This window comes from Sapajus apella, unplaced genomic scaffold (genome assembly GCF_009761245.1).
Source record: "Sapajus apella isolate SASKATOON/1434 unplaced genomic scaffold, GSC_monkey_1.0 scaffold151, whole genome shotgun sequence".
Lineage (NCBI taxonomy): Eukaryota > Metazoa > Chordata > Mammalia > Primates > Cebidae > Sapajus > Sapajus apella.
Window position 1 is genome coordinate 1,663,856 of NW_022437091.1, and position 16,743 is coordinate 1,680,598.

Genomic DNA, 16,743 nt, shown 5'->3' on the forward strand with positions numbered 1-16,743 from the left:
TGGTGGTTCCACCATCTTCCTGATCACCCAAGCTCATTATCTGAGCATTATTCTGGATTTTTTCCTCCACTTGTCCCTATCACCATCAGTTAAGGAAAGCTAATATTACTTCCTATTACCTATTACCCCTGTTTTTGTTTAGTTTCTAATTACCTCTAACCTGAACCACCCACAACCTCCTCTTACCCCGCCTCTGGTATTATTCCTATTCAAATCTCTTCTCCAATGAGCCACCAAAGTAATCTATCTGAAGCATAAATCTTACCATTACTCCTCTGCTTAAAATCCTTCAATTTTTCTTAGTAGCTTCAGAATAACATTTAAATTTCTTAATGTACCATACACAGAAAGCCCTTTCTGAGCTGTCTTCTGTATATCTTTGCTTTAAACTTTTTTTTTTTCTTAAAGAGACAAGATCTCACTCTGTTGCTCAGGCAGGAGTGCAGTGGTAAGTCATAGCTCACTGCAGCCTGAGAAATCCTGAGCCCAAGCAATCCTTATGCCTCAGCCTCCTGAGTAGCCCAGACTATGGGTGCATATCACCACGCCTGGCTTATTTTTTATTTTTATTTTTTGTAAAGACAGGATCTTACAATATTGCGCAGGCTGGTCTTAAACTCCTGGCCTCAAGCAGTTCTCCTGCCTTGGCCTCCTAAACTGCTGAGATTAACAGGCATGAGCCACAGTGCCTGGCCCTTCACCTTATACTTTTTGCTGCACAGCAGTAATCTACTTGTAGTTCCTTGTGTTCACCTTTGTGCTTTCACAGGCCTAGCACAGTTCCTGGCTAGGAACTGTGAGTAACTGTGAGTACCTATTGAGTAGGTACTCATAGTTATATGTTGATTGATAGTGAAATATATAAATGTGAGATCGCATGGACTAGAAGTATTCCAGGTTCAGAGCTTCTAGAATAGGATACTAGGGAACCAACTTACCTAGAGAGCTTAAAATTTCCTGAACTGTGGGAATATGTGGACCTTAATGACATAAAATTCGTTTCTGCTCTTGATTCTATGGTGAGGGACTGATGTCCCATCACTGTCCTGAAATTTGGGAGACTTAGACCTAGTGTTGGATCTGTCACTTGGAGCAACTAACTGGCCATCTGTGGGCCCAGAATCAGTGAATTTGCAATGTAGTTAAGAGTAGGCTCTGTATTTACTTGAGAAAACTGAGGGGAGTAGGTTTAGGGGTAAAATCAATAATTTAGTTTTTGGAATAATTTCAAGAGATCTATTGTAAAAAATGATGACTATAGTTAATAACAATGTATTGTATTGAAAATAAAGCCTGGGTGTAGTGGCTCACACCTGTAATTCCAGCACTTTGGGAGGCCAAGGTGGGCAGATCACCTGAGATCAGGAGTTTGAGACCGGCCTGGCCAACATGGTGAAACTCCGTCTCTACTAAAAATACACAAAAAGTCAGGCGTGGTGGTGGGCACCTGTAATCCCAGCTACTCGGACGCCAAGGCAGGAGAATCGCTTGAACCTGGGAGGCAGCGGTTGCAGCAAGCCGAGATGGTGCCACTGCACTCCAGCCTGGGTGACAGAGCAAGACTCCATCTCAAAAAAGATGTAATGTTCTTACCACAAAAAATGGTAAGTATGTGAAGTAATACATATATTAATTAGCTCAATTGAGCTATTCCATAATGTATACATATTTTAAAACATCATGTTGTACACAATAAATATATACAATTTTTATTTGTCAAATAAGTAAAATTTTTAAAAAGAGTAGGCTCTGGAGCCCAGTCTGCCTGGTTAGAATCTCAGCTGTTCCCTTCACTAGTTAGTCTCTCCTTGCCTCAGTTAATAGGTGTAATAATAGACCCTGTTTCACAGAGCTGTTAAATTAGATGAGTTAATATAGCACCTGATATAAAGGAAATGCCGAGTAAACATTGTTATTGGTATTGTTGAAGGAAATAAAGTCAGCCTTTGGAGACCGGGTGACATGACCTTAACCTAGTAGAGGGAGAGGGAACCCAGGGCTCCTTTACAACCCCTAGTCTTAGGGTCTGATCTAGCTGTATCATATCTGAGTGACCCAGTCTTCCCTATTCACAAACAATACTTGTTACAACAAATGCCTTGTGGGTGAGGAGAGTTATTAGAATGCATATTTCTGGGTCTTCTCTTTGCCCTATTGAATCAGAGTCTCTGAAATGTGGTCTGGGAATAAGCATTGTCAGCAAGCTTATCAGGTTATTCCTATGCTTACTCAAGTTGGAAAACCATGGCTCTAGAAGTCTGTATTTTAGTCTGGGATAGCCCAGAGTAGGGGACTGAAGTTTGTGGAGGAGGACTAAGCAACCACATTGAGTGCAAGTTGGGAAGGTGCTTAGAGTTCCAGAAAACATCCCACTGAAACATCCAGGATCTCCTGATTGGCATATTCTCAGTGAGCAAAAAGCAGGTGGAGGACAGGGAGCTTGCCACCCAGTTATCCAGGGAAATGAATTCCAAGAACAGGGACCAGCTAGTGCAGCGACCCTAGATGCAGACCATATCTCAGTTGAAAGGTTGGAGTAGGCTGGTTCGGGTTGCAGGGGGAATGTAGAAGTGGTAGATGCTGAGGACTTTCCATCTTTCTCAAGGTTTCCTGGCCTCTGGTTTTCCTTCTGCATAGCCTCTTCATCCCCAAGGGCCACCACTGAGTAGTCTCTCTGGCTTCTTTGCTGCTAATGGTGGGAGGCTTGGAGAGTGGCTGTCAGGCAGAATGATGGTTCCAGAAGACAATATACAGTTTATCAAATACTGAATTTTGTAGCTCACCTCTATCACTACCGTTGTAGGGATCTGGCCAGACTTGGCAGTGTTGTTTGATAATATAATAATCATCATTTATATCGCGGCTCTGGAGTACCTCTGCTACTGACAGCCACTCAGTGTCTGGGTGTTGGAGAGAGAAAACAGGCTCTAGAAGGGAAAGTGAACCAGGCTGGAATCTACAACCCTGGCAAGCTGAACATTGGCCTTTCTCACTGACCACGAGGGGATAATTTAGCAAAGATACCACTCAATGATAAAAGCAGCCCTGAAATGCTTTCTTTAAAAAAATGTGCCCTTTGAGAAGTTTAAGTTATGCCTCTATACCCTGAGTAGGTGAGTGACGCCACTTTGTCCCCCTTTATCCTATGGTTTCTCAGCTACAGGAGTAGTCAGCAGGTGGATGGTGAGTCATACTCTATAATGGCTCTGTCAGCCCAGTGCCATAGGGCTGTCAGGAGCCTAGGACTTCTTTTTTTTTTTTTTTGAGACTGAGTCTTGCTGTGTCGCCAGGCTGGAGTGCAGTGGTGTAATCTCGGCTCACTGCAACCTCCGCCTCCTGGGTTCAAGCGATTCTTCTGCCTCAGCCTCCTGAGTAGCTGGGACTACAGGTGCGTGCCACCACACCCAGCTAATTTTTGTATTTTTTAGTAGAGACGGGGTTTCATCATGACGAGAATGGTCTCCATCTCTTGACCTCCCAAAGTGCTGGGATTACAGGCGTGAGCCACTGCGCCTGGCCTAGCCTGGGACTTCTACAGGAGCCTATAGAGAGGGAAGGAGGAGATGGGATCATATGGCACATTCATAGACCTTCAGAGTTTGGAGGGACCTTATCACCTGGAAATTTGAATATAGATCTCTTCGGCAAATCAAAATTGTATTTTAAAGCTGTTCCGTCGTTGAAATGGGATGGTGAGTTTTCTTGTAAAGAGTTATCACTCTTGTTAAGTTGTTGGGGGGTTGGATACTGGGAAGGTGGGTATGGAGTAGGATGGGCCCACAGTAGGACCCAGAAAGTGAAGAAAAATTGGTAATATTCTTCAACCTTTAAAATGAGCTGGTCTCCACTTATTACCATTGTTCTTCAGCTCTACAAAGGGCCATGCAAGGGAAGGTGGGCTCATTGTGGCACAGGGAGGCCAGTCATCATGAGAGTAGATGTCCTGAAGCTCAGGGAGCTGGAGAACCACCCCTGGTCACTTGACAAGCTTTCCCCAAAGTGGAACCTGCTTCTGTGGGAATAAAATTAAAAATTAAATTTAAGGTGAGTCATGTGTCCCTGCAGGTTTCAGACAGCCTATCCTCTTGAGGACTCTGATGGAGAGATTAAGTGACCTCAGGGACTCCAGATGTCCAAGTTAGGACAGGAAAAGGGAAGGTTACTAGGGATGCAGCAGGAGATGTCCCAGGAGACATTTGTAGTTTCTGGACCAGAGTGGGATTGAGGAGGTGATAGGAATAGAAGCTTTGGGTTGATACCAATGGTCTATAGTGCAGAATGTTTTAGTAGAGAGGGCAGAGATGGCTTAAAACTGAAGTTCTGAATCCAAGATATCAGGAACATTTAGGGGAGATTTTGAAAAACGCAAACTCCTGCCCCCATCCCCTTCCCCTGCAGGGATATAGAACTGGATTTTGTTCATGGACTATTAGGATCTGCCAACCTGGGTGGGGCTGGCTTATCCATCTGCCAGCTTCCTGGTCAGAAACAGCCCTGAGTACTTGCTAGGGCTTTCCCCAAAGCAGAATACGGTTTCTGTGGGAATAAAATTTAAATTTAAAAGTTAGCTGGACATGGTGGTACATGCCTGTAGTCTCAGCTACTTGAGGGGCTGAGGTGGGTAGATTGCTTGAGCCCAAGAGTTGGAGGTTGCAGTGAGCTATGATTGGGCCACTGCACTCCAGCCTGAGTGACACAGCAAGAGCCTACCTCAAAAAAATAAATAATTAAATAAAAATAAACTTAAAAAGTAAGACCTCTATGGCTAAATAAGTTTGAGAATTAGTGGGTTAAACATGGTCAACCATTTGGGTTTTTTAACCAGCTCCTCAGAGCCTTAATGTACCAGCATACACGTGAATCTCTTAAAAGAGGCAATATGCAGTATTTCTCAAACTAATTTGATTGAGGGTCCTTTTTTTCTTGGGGAACATTTCATCAGATTAATGTTTCACAGTGCATACCCAGGAAGAAGTTTCACTATACTGATATCTCTCTCTTTTAAAAAAATAACAACTCAAAGTTAGATAGCCCTTACTCACGTATTCCTAAACTCTTGGTCTTTGAGGTGGGTAAGAGTATGCACTTTTCCTACTCCGGAACTCCAAAGGCAGGCCGTGTCATGTCGTGGTCTTCCTAAGGCAGCCTTGAAGGCAGTGCCAGCAGTTCTCTGCTACTCATAATTCCCACTGAATTCATACCCCTCACAGTTCCCTATATTGATCTCTCATGGCTCTCTGCAGCAGATATTCCTAGAATACCCCTTCCCCTTGACAGAGAAGTAGACAAGGGCAAGTCAACAGGGACCCCTCTGAGCCCAGAACCTTCTCTCGGTGACCTGGTCTGAGGGTCAGTGTGGCTGGATTGACAAGTAGTAGCTGTTGACTCCCTGGTTTGGGGTTGGTTTTCTGTAGGAGAAGCAACTGTCGGGAGTCTGCTGCCTGAGGAATATACATCTCTAGGCTGGGCTTGGACTCTGAACTCCAGGCTGGGGTGGGGAAATGGGCTTGAAGACAAGGAACTGGCTGGGTCTTAATCTGGATAAGAACGCTGGGTGGCTCTCACTTGGATATCAGTTTTACATCCCATTTACCATGCCTGTTCTCTAGCTCTCCCTGCTCCACCTGTCCGTCACCACTCAGCTCTCTTCCTCCTCCATCCTTCATTTGGGTTCTCTCTTCCTCCCCCTCTGTTCTTCTAAGAAAACTGGCTCGCCTTCCTCCTCCCCATCCCAATCTCTACTTCTCTTCACATCCCCTCTGCACCCCCAGCCTGGCAGCCTGCCCTGTAGGAATGTTAATTAGCATCCACGATTTAATTAATTCTGTAGCTAATTAATGATTGGGGACTGGGGGCTGGTGAGCTGGGGTGCAGGGGGTTGGGGGCTGGAGGTGACAGGGAGAAATAGCGGAGGCTGCAGAAGGCATCGCAGATGGCTGTGCGGTGGCTGGCACAGTGCCCACCGCCATGGATGCAAACACACTTGCGCACACGCACACGTATACACACACACACAAAAAAAGGAAAGGGTGATCGAGGAATCAAATCAAAAGCAGGCAGAGAAGGGCAGAGGGGCCCTGGGAACTGGGGCTGTGGGGCTGGGGGTGGGGAAGGCTCTAGATCTATTTGAATCTGCTCCGGAAGTAGAAGAGGAGAAAAAAAAGAACAACCACAAGCGCAGAGAGAAGAGAGCTCTCCCGATACCCCACCCCACCCCCACCCCACCCCAGCCACCCCTCCTCCCTGGCATGGGGATTCATGGGCACCAGCTGAGGACGGGGTCCCCTCCCTCTGCCTGCCATAAATATTGGTACTGAGGACCCAGACTCAGAAGGATAGAACATTCCCAAAGAAAAGAGTTTTAAGTTGCTTTAAAAAATATATATGTGTATATATGTATGTGTGTATATATATATATATATATATATATATACATATGCATGTATATATATATAAATATATTTTTTAAACTGCACCCGTTCTGGTGTGAGGGCGAAGGCGAGTGAAAGAAGGTGACTGAGCCAGGAGGAGAGCGCAGATGGCTTGGTGGTGGTATGGTGTGGTGAGTTGTGGGGAGGAAAAGAGGGGGGTCTGGCAGAGGTTGGGGGTGGGTGGAATGAAGACCCTGTTTTCCTCTTTTCTTTTCCTCTTTTCGTGAAGGAGAGAGAGAAAGAGAGAAAGTGGGTGGGGAGAGAAGCGAGACAGATGGCAGAGTGGAGAGGCGGCAGCCAGTGCCGGCACTGCCCAGCCTGGGCGGACCCAGCTCCCTCTGCCTGCCAGCTCTCCAAATGCCACCCTTCCCCCATCCTCCCCTCTCCCCATCCCCCCAGCTTGGCACTGATCTCAGGGAGAGAGAGGGAGGGAGGCTGGGCAAAGAGCATCTGTTCCCTCCATTCTCCCAGCTCCATCGGCTGCCAACCTAGGGCCATCGTCTGCCTCCATCACCCCTCCGCCTGCCCGCCTACCCACCCAATCCCAAACGGGTGCTGGATCAGGTGCTGAATCCGGCTGCCTCCTCGGGTACCAGTCACTGCATTGCTGTGTGTCTGCCACCGCTGCCTGGCACTCATGGGGCCGTGTGTGTATGTGTGTGTGCGCGCATGTACATGTACGCAAGAGCGCGTGCTGTATGTGAGCCTCCTGGGCATGGGTGGGGGTTGGCATTGCGGTTGCCAATCTAGTGTCCAACCAGAAGGACATTGGGATGGAATGGAAGAAGGAGGGGAGAGGCTTGGGGCCTGGGAGGGGAGAAGAGGTTGCATGAGTTGCTTCATGCTGCCTGCTTACTGGCATTGGCATTGCAGCTGCCACCCTTGTGCCCACGGAGATGGGAGGAAGCGAGTGGAGAGGGCAGTGGCAGGAGTCCTGTGCTGTAGGAGGAAGGCTCCCTACATGGGAGCTGTTGGCATCACATCTGTCAGGCTGGTGCCCAGAACTGGGGCAATGGGGACTGGGGGATCCAGGAAGCAGAGAGGAGGGGCAGGACTGTGTTTCTGATGTTGCTGTCCCTCTAGAAGCTCAGCTCTGAAAAATTGTTGGAGTTTGAGGTGATTAGTGCTCTTCCAGCTTGGGAAAGTAAAGTAGTGGAGAGAGTAGCCAGGGAAGCGCCAAGAAACAGTCTATGAGCCGGGGAGGAGGGAGTGTGCCACTGTTACCCAGGGAGAACTTGTTGGGGCTGGCAACCTGGCCCTTTGTCAGAGCATTGAAGGAGACAGCAAGGGGACCAGATGTGAGGTGGGTGGGTGCTGGCACTGCCCATGGCACCTGGCACAGGCTCTGGCATTGTGTGGAACAGGGGAGTGTAACGGTGCCTCTTGCCAATCTGGTTGAGAGGGCTATTGTGCCAGGAGTGAGAAGGAAGGAGGTGAAACATTTTGGGAGGCGGGGTGTTTGGGAGACCAGACTTTTTTTCTGCCAGGACCTCCTTCCCCTTCCCTCTTAGGCATGGGGAATGGAGCGACAGACAGAGGGTGTCATGAGGACACAAAGGAGGAAGCACACCATTGCCAAGACCCCGAGGAAGGATGGAGAGCGCTGGCAGTCCTGCCTGGCCCCCAGCCAGTTCCCTGCTGAAGATGGCCAAATCCCCTTGCCTGGTCTGTATATGCCACTTTTGCTGGGGTGGAAGGAGGGAAGGGCTGTCTTGCTGAGCTGGGCTCTAGAATGGGAAGGGTAGCTTTCTGCAGATCCCATTTGGACTCTCCAATTGGAACAAGTGAGATGTCTGATTTTCCTCTTCGGTACCTTCCTCTCTTCCCCCTCCCTTTGCCTCACCCCCCTTTCATCTCTCGTCACCACCTGGGTCCTACTGCTTGGCACCCAACCAACTGGATGCTGCCACATTTGGCAGTGCTGCACTGGCACGTGAACAGTGTCTCAGATCCTGCAGATCCTGGCACTGCGGCAAACCGAAAGCCACCAAACATGCTCACGATGCCACTTGGCGGCAGTCAGAGAGAGGGGGCTGTGCACATAGCAGTGCCAGGCATTGGGTGGAGCTCTGTGCAAGGAAGTGGCATGAGAGGATGCCCTTAACAGCTAGGCTGAGTCAGCACTCCCTGGTCAACCCCAGCTCTGCCTTCCTCCCAACTAGATACCCACCTCCCTCCAACCCTTACTGCCCCCAAGAAAGGGATTTAGATGGTACCATACTGAGTGTTTGAGCACCATGCAAAAGGAAACTGGAGCACAGAGGGACAGGCTATAGCAAGGCTGTAGACACATCTAAGGATCGAGGCCAGTGGACCATGCATATCCTTGAACAGCAAGAATAAAAAAATAAACCCTAGGAGGGCAAAAGGAGGCTGAGAGAGGACCACCAGCTATGTTGTTACCAGGATGGCACAAGAAGAGATTGGAAGGGAAGAAGTAGGAAGGAGTGACCCTCAGGTCTTGCTCTTGGTTGATGGAGTGGTTTGTACCTGCATATTTCATTCTGCCTTGTGATTTGCTGTGGTTGAGATGAACTGGTTCTTTCTCCCTTGTTAAAAGGTCCATATTCAATAATAGTCCTAGAAAGATGGAAAGGTGCTCTAGGCCTAGAGAGGTAGATAGGTGTTAGGAAGACAAAGGGACTTGTCCTTCCAGAAAGACTATGCAAGGCATCCAGTTAGAGTTGGATAGATTTCCGTATCTTTGAAATCCACCCCAAGAAGGGAGACTGAGGATCAGCAATGATCCCTGGTAGAGGAGAAGGGCCCTAGGAGGAGAATCACCAGCATCTGTGGTGATGCAGACCAGTCCCCACAAAACTAGACCTTGGGTCCCCATCTGAAAGAATTTCCAGTAGGTTTGGCTTTCCCAGTAACTGGGCAGATCTTCAGAAGATCTGGAAGATTTGGCTGTGGGTGATGGGGAGGGGAGGCTGGGTGGCTCTGGGAGATAGGGCCTGCCCAGAGGGGAGTAAAGTCCATGCTGGGCTGAGCTGCTCAGGGCAGGGGGAGTTCTGATTTCAGCATCTCTGGAAGAATATGGCCACTTCAGAAGAAACAAGGTGTTTTCCACAGCAGAGGAGAAAGCAGGGAGGCACTCAGTCAAAGTGGTGAGTGGACAATGTTTCTGTCTTTTCTCCTGTGGTTGAGATGAACAGCCAACGTAAGCAGAAGACTACGATTAATTTCCATTATGGTGGGGGTGGGGGTGTGGATGATGTCAGAGTAATGAAGTCGACGAATCTGAGGTTATGATAAGCCCTGGTGTGGTAGCCCCTGGGGTAGCAGGATTGGTCCCTAGGGGCGGGAGAGATGGGGGCAGGTCACAGATATACATGGTGCTGAGCTTTTTAGGCCAGTGCTCCTCAAACTTCAGAGGGTATAGAATCACTTTAGGAGTTTCTGATTCAGTTGGTCTAAGGTGTGATCCAGGAATATGTACTTTACATGAGCATTCATGTTGCAAGTGGAAACTTGAAACTTTGAGAAACACTGTTCTGAGAGATGGCAGTCACCTTACAGGATGGTCGGTACAATCAGGGTTTCCCTTGCCTTTTGCATCTGTCTTCCCCAAACTTACTCATGTCTTTATGCTGTCATGTTTGGGATATGTGTGTTGTGGGGTGTGTGTATGCGCTTTGGGTAGGAGCAGTAGGAGGAAAAGGAGAGATTGTGAGGCTGAATCCAGCAAATGTAACTTGTTAGAACAATGATCCTCATTGGCAGTAGTTACCACAGAAGAATCCTTTAGGGAACACTTTCAAAATTCACTCTTCTTTCCCCACAAGATTCTGATGGCTGGCTGCCCATGGGTTTCTGAAACCTCATCATTGAGAATCACTAGGTTAGGAACATTGTCAAGAAATTATTCTCTGTGATCCAGTCATAATTGTGTAGATTTTGTGGCTAGGTACAGGATGGGTCCTGGGTAATGGAAGTAGGAATCGGCAGAGTACAACTCAGCCTACTGCTGATACTTAGCAAGTGGCAGAGGATGCTGTTGTTTGAGCACTTGGCGGGGACATGTAGAAATGAGCACAGCATGGGTCATTCTTCTCATCCAATTGAGAAGACTTAGTACAGGGTCTGGTATCAGGGAGGGCTTGTAGATGTGGGGCAGTACTGAGCCCCTGCTGATTACTGGTTGTGGTGTCTTCACCGTTGTTTGTGTAAGAATGTGTGTGCAGTTGGATGGGATTATGAGTCAACCCCGGGTGCTGCATCACCTTTCCCCCTCTCCTTGGACAGGTTCAGCTTGTTCTGGTCTACCTATACTCAACCTGCTTCTCCATTAGCTTCTGGGCAGACTTCTCTCTGTGGCTGGGGAATTGGCAAGAAATACCATACTCAGACTAATGACACTTACTCCTTGTCTGTGCTTTGTGTGAAGGCTGTCTGGGTCCCGTATATCAAGGAGCGTCATGGGTGGCCACACAATTGAGTCACGCGACTTTATGTTCTTCCCATAAAGTGTAGTTTCCCTCGAGGAATTGCCTTCGTGATTACTTCCCATTTTCCCCCAAACTTGATGGGCCATGGTCTAGGTCTTCTGCAAATGTCCTCTCTCAAATTTGCCTTCATCTGATCTTTTCAGAGTGTATCTGAGTTATAATCCTGTAGACCCTGAGCCTGGGTCTACAAACTTGTTGTAACAAGAGCTTTCTCAGTATAAAGGCCTTTCATCCTAACTCAGTCTTCTAGAAATGACGCTGTCATGGCTGACAAGTTTCTGACCGGTTGCTTCTGAGAGAAATGGTCCCCCAATACCTGACCGTTCCCAGCGGTTTACCTGTGTTTCATGGTGGTATCATATGAGCTTTCCCAAAAGTTTCCTCTTAATTTGCCTCCTGTGTATCTCTTCCCTGATGTCCAGAATAATTTAAAGTCCTCTCCTCTCCCCACAGCGTTTTTGTTTGGTTGGCTTAGGTTTTGGGTTTTTGTTTGTTTGTTTGTGACTGTGGGCAGCGTGCACGTGCCCCCACTGCTTCCATCCCCTCCATTCCCTCTTGACTGCCCAAAATGGCTGGGTATGGGCCCAGCGCCCATCCATTTTCAGGGCTGGTTGTTTCATGAGGTGAGTTGTTACACACTCCTTAGCAGATCCTCTCCCTGTAACTTTACATTCAACATTTGGTCACTCTTCCTCTGACTGGTTACTTTTTCCTCTCACTTTTCTCTGTGTATAAGCTTTTTCTACCTACTTTTGTGTGATGAAAATTAGCATGTGTTGGAGGGTTTTTCTGCTTATGGGAGTGTAGGTCATGGTCTTGCGGTATGTCCCTTGTACTTATACATACGCCCATGGGGCCCCGTCCTTGCTAGCACTAGTGTGTTTCCCTGCAGCCCCCTCTGCTGGGGTCCGCTGCTGTTTCTGAGGGTGTGTTTGCTTGTTTCACTTGTACAGTCATACATGGAGCTCTGTATTTCAGATTTACATATCTTTCCAGGGATGAATGACTGTCTTAAAACAGATCACGGTGTTGGAGATTTGGAGAATCAATAATCTGGTCTATAAGCCCTGAAAGTGGCTTAAAGAAACAAATATAAAGAATTTAAGCAGAAGGGTGCTATTATACCTGGAATAAAAGGCTTGCTTAGTTCTTAAAGCTGCTTCTGTGAGCATACTCCAGAGCTAGAGGTGGGGTAGGAACAGATTTCTTTTTGTGGTCCTGTTGCAAACTCTGTCCTGTTTGGCCATTAAGGCTTTAGATTTTCTCATATTCTTTTAGCTGTCTTTATTTTTGTTCCTAGTTGAGGATTGGACACCTTACGCCATCCTCACACAGACTCTGGTTTAGAGCAAAAATAGCCAGGATCACTTTCACCCCCTGCCTCTCTGTCTGACCCTGGTCGTTAAGTAGGGTGGAGCTCAATTTGGGTGCCTCTTTAAGGACCTGTGTATGTTAGAAACCCTGGGGCTGGGGGTGGGGGAGGTAGGTACTGTAAAATAGGTGTTATTGTGCCAAGTGCTTGAGTTAAGGCTCTTACTCCACAGGAGAAGTACCATGATTTAATTCTGGTGACTTGGTATTCGCCTGTAGGATTCTGCAAAGGATTATGCTGACTCAGCCTTCTGTCCACCAGAATGCCCACTAGCATTGCTCTCTGGAGTAGGAGTGCTGCTGCTGAGGACTTTTGGTCTGAGAAAGGGGCTGGGGAGGAATGCTTCCAGCCGTTGGGAACATGGAATGGTGTCCCCTCAGGAAGCATGATTGATTTAAGTCAGCAGGGTCAGCTAGGCTCTTTTGCCCCCAAAATTCCAGCGTTCCTAAGCCTGGCAATACCACATGCAGTCCCAATAGTAGATAAGAGCTGACTCCAAGCAGTACAGTTGCTTAGAGTCAGCCCTATCTACTGTTGGGGCTGCATGTGGTATTGCCAGGCCAGGGTGTTGGATGTAAAAGATCATGTTGCGTGACAAGAGGAGCTGGGACTTCTGGTTACATTAGCTCTTGGGAAAACACTCATAGTTCAAACCAAAGCCAACCTACCCTGGCTGTAAATCCCTAAGATGCAGGACTCCACACCTCTAATCATTCCATGCCAGGTGTTTGTTGATATTTTCTTTAAAACGCTTCCTTTTTCTCGTTTTTGTTCTAATTGTTTTTGGTTTTCAACTTTTATACAGAAGTCACATTCCCAGAAAGCACAAGTGAAAAACCTTCTTTCTTTTCATATACATGCTGCTAAGAAAATAGTTTTATACACAGAATTTCAACAAGAGAGAGAAAAGGACAGGGAGGGAGCGGCACAAGAGAGGTGAGGAAAGAAACATGGCAGAAAGCACAAGACCGCAGTGGTCAGTTTCTCTCCTGTTGCCTACATTTGTAACTGGCATTTTTGGTATCAGAAATTGGGGTGGAGTTAGAAAACTAACTCCACCTAATTTGCTGTAGGTTAGAAAACTAACTTCACCCCACCCCTAATTTGCTAGAGTTGGAGTATTTTAGAAGTGAATAGGACAGAAAGTAAGACTCATGGAATATATGGGGGCTACTGATTGAGCTGAACTTTCTCCTCCCTCCCATCCCATCTGTATATAAGCCACTGCTTCAATATTAACATGTTCACAGAGTGTGATGTGACTGACAGCAGAAAATCTAAATTCCAGGGCTGGGCAAATTTGTATGAGAATATGAATTGGATAATGATAGAGCAACAGCCTGAAAGGAAGAGTGGATGGAAGGAGAACACCTTGAAAGAGAAGTGGTCTTAGGGACAAGAGTAGCAGGAAAAACTATCTGGAGGACATGGGAATTTTGCAGACTTTTCTTTGCTAAAAGAAAACATGGACTTCTCTACCGCATGCTACTTCAACTGGGCTTTAGGATTGCCAAAATTACCACCTGATGGCTACAGAAACGATTTGCTTAGGGGTCGGGAACATTATTTCGGGTTCTGTCAGTTCCCTTGGTGATATCACCCTATCAAAGATTGACCTGTGCTTCAGTCATTTCCTTGCCCACCCCATCCCCTCAATTCGTATCAGCTCTAGACCCCCGTGAGCCTCATAGACAGATCCCGACTCCCTTGGGAATGCTTCCCAACAGCTGCTGCTTAATGGAAGAGCTAGGATGGGCTGGACTGGAGAGAGCAGGAGCAAAGGCAGAGGACAAGTGGGAAGAAAAGGAGATTGAGGAGAGGGGAACAAGGGACCCAGCAAAGGTGGGCCTCTAGGGAGGGCAGCAGGATTAGGGATTTGTGAAAAAAGTAAATGCGAGGAAAAGGTAGGAGATGAAAGAGCAGCAGATCTCAGATTCAGAAATTAAATATCCCACTCACCCCTTTCTTCTTGGGACTGCCAAGATACTTTTGGTTACACCGACTTTTCTAACTCATAGCTGGAAATGAAGGGCTATTACCTATTCTAATAAATACTCAATTCAGGGAACTGGGACATGTCTCTCCCCCCCAAGTTCAGGTTCTTCTCCCTATATTGCCAGCTCCCACCTCTGAGACTGCATAGTCAGGGGAAGGTTGCACTGACTTCAGTTCTTCGAGGACCACCAGGCCCAGAGCAAGGAGTTAAAGCTGTTTGATCTTCCAAAGATGAGGTGGTTTAAAGAAACCCTTAAACTGGGGGGTGGGTGTGGGGCAGGGAGTAGGGAGTGACACAAATAGGAAAAACCACTTGGTTGATGGGAGAGTTTTTTTTTTGTATTTTCCAAGTTTATCTTTAGTTCATTCCTCTGGTCTCTCCATTTCTCTCTTTTGTGCGCATGTGCACGCACTCTCTCACTCTCGTTTTTTTGGTTGTGTTTCAGTTTTTTTTTTTTTTTTTTTTTTTTTTAAAGAACTTTGGATTTGCCGTTGGTGGGCAGTGCCTGCCTCTGGAGGCTGGACCCTCACGTGGCAGGGTTAGGACAAGGGGCGGGCCCACGGCTGCTGAGAGTATCTCTGTGTTTAAAGCCTTTGAGAATAAGTTACTGCAGTTCCCAGGGTGCAGGGTAGGGGTTGGCAGAGGGGTTTCTGGCGGCGGCTTCCCCTAGAGTCCAGGCCGCAGGGGCTCCCCTGTCAGGCAAGGAGAGGGTTAGGAGGGAGAGGGTAGGGAGAGTGAACCAGAAGCACTTCTCCCTTGCCAGCCTCCAGTTTGGTTAGAGTTTTGTGGGCTCCCTGCCCATCCCAGGCTCCAACTTTGGGAGCCAACTGAGTATTTGGAAAGAGTTTATGAGCGGTATGGCGCTCTAGACAAGGGGTTAGGAAGGAAAAGGGGGAGTGGCAAAGTTTGTTTTCCTTCCTCCTTCTTTGCCTTGGGTTTTCTTTTTTGTTTCTTCTTTTTCTTCTTTTTATCTTCTTTTTCAAAATTTTTTGGTGTTTTCTCAGTGGAACGTCATGGGATAATGTGTGTGTGCATGTGTATGTGTGTATATGCATTTATGGGGGTGGTGGGGCTGGGAATTCAGTGAGGAAAAGGAAGATAGAACCAAGGATATATTTTGTGTGTGGCAGGCAGACATGTATGAATAATCACGGTGCCAAGATGGGTGTATGTGTCTGTGAAGACAGGCAAGGGCTACATTTGCAAGGAGCTGAGGATGAGGATCAGTGTGTGTGTCTGTGGGGATTGGGAGGAGGCAGGACTCTGCTGGAGGTGGGGTGTGTGGTGCCCACTGAGGGTGGGAACGGAATAGTTCCCATGAGGTGGGCGGGGCCAGGGGGTGGGGTGAGGGATTTGAGCTCCCACCAAACACCCCTTGGGGTAAAAGAGGGAGCCCTGAGGCCCTCCCCTTTCCCCATCTTGGTTTATCTGTTTATAAAGCTAGAAGTGTAGAGGTAGTAGTAGTTTTTGGGTTGGAGTCCGTGTGAGGTAATCTTGCTTCCTCTTTGGCAAAAGCCACAGCAGCCGAGGCAGCAGTGGCGGCGTTGGTGACGGAGATGGGTGGGCCCCCTGGAGGTGGGGCTGCCTTGCGCCTATGGGCTGAGGAGCGCAGGTGGGAGGCCAGGGCTTCACGCCCACTCAGCAGCACCTCACATGCCAGGCAGTGGTAGGTGCAGATGGGCACCCGCAATGGGGGTGGCATGGAGCCCCCAGGGCCCCGCCCAAAGAAGCAGAAGGATCTCTGGTGGGCAGTAGCCAGGGCCTCCCCGTCAAATGCCATCTTGCACTGGCGGCACAGGTAGCGATGAGTTACATCCACAGTGGAGATGCCAGTGCTGCTTGTCAGCAGCTCATCAGCCTCACCAGCCTCCCCCTCCCCTGGAGCAGGCAGTTCAGGAGGCTTTGGAGGTGCTGTGGCTGTGGGCTCAGGGGGCTGGGGTGGTGGCTGGAGGAGGGCATTGGGGAGCAGCCCAATGAGAGTCTGAGGTATCACAGGGTTCATGGGAAATAGCCCCTTCTTCATGCCATAGAGCTGTTGGAAATAGGCTCCTTGTAGCTGGGGACCAAAGACAGCTGGCGGTGCTGTCCCCCCTGCAGGGGGCAATGGAAAGGGCAGGAACTGGCCCCCCAACAGGGCTGGGACAGTGGTCTTCAATGCTTTGAGGTTCTTGAGGGCATCACTGGAGGAGGTGGTGGGGTCTGCAACTGGCTTTTGCTCACCGGAGACCTTGTCCCCCAAGGGCTCAGTAAGAGGGCCCGGGACAGGGTCAGTGGTGCCTGCTGTGGAGGTGTTGGTTTGCTCAGGCACAGGTCTCTGAGGTAAGGGGCGGCCTGGGCCAGCAGTCTGGACCACTGTGGTGGTAGGCAGGACCGAAGTGGCGAGGCCAAGGAGGCCTGAGGAGGCTGCCGGGCCTGGGAAGATGAAGGGAGGGATGAAGGGTTAGCCACCTCCTGTCCCATCATTCTTCCTGACGTAGATCACCTCCAGACACA

The 16,743-nt window shown here is 48.4% G+C and overlaps 2 protein-coding genes across 7 annotated transcripts in view; one reads left to right on the forward strand and one right to left on the reverse strand.

The window, feature by feature from the left end:
- The first annotated feature begins 6,465 nt into the window (after positions 1 to 6,465).
- Positions 6,466 to 16,743, forward strand: part of THTPA (thiamine triphosphatase) — a 48,107-nt gene continuing 37,829 nt past the window's right edge. Inside the window, exons 1-3 of one of the 6 annotated variants that reach the window (XM_032265490.1) lie at positions 6,466 to 6,562; positions 6,903 to 7,020; positions 7,919 to 8,096. In XM_032265490.1, coding sequence (XP_032121381.1) covers positions 7,952 to 8,096 — 145 coding nt within the window. In that variant the 5' untranslated portion in view covers positions 6,466 to 6,562; positions 6,903 to 7,020; positions 7,919 to 7,951. The other 5 variants (XM_032265492.1, XM_032265488.1, XM_032265491.1 and 2 more) reach the window with 5 other exon arrangements.
- The window catches only part of ZFHX2 (zinc finger homeobox 2), a 36,335-nt gene continuing 34,158 nt past the window's right edge, over positions 14,567 to 16,743 (reverse strand). Inside the window, exon 11 of the mRNA XM_032265472.1 lies at positions 14,567 to 16,662. Coding sequence (XP_032121363.1) covers positions 15,683 to 16,662 — 980 coding nt within the window. The 3' untranslated portion in view covers positions 14,567 to 15,682. The remainder of the gene's footprint in view (positions 16,663 to 16,743) is intronic.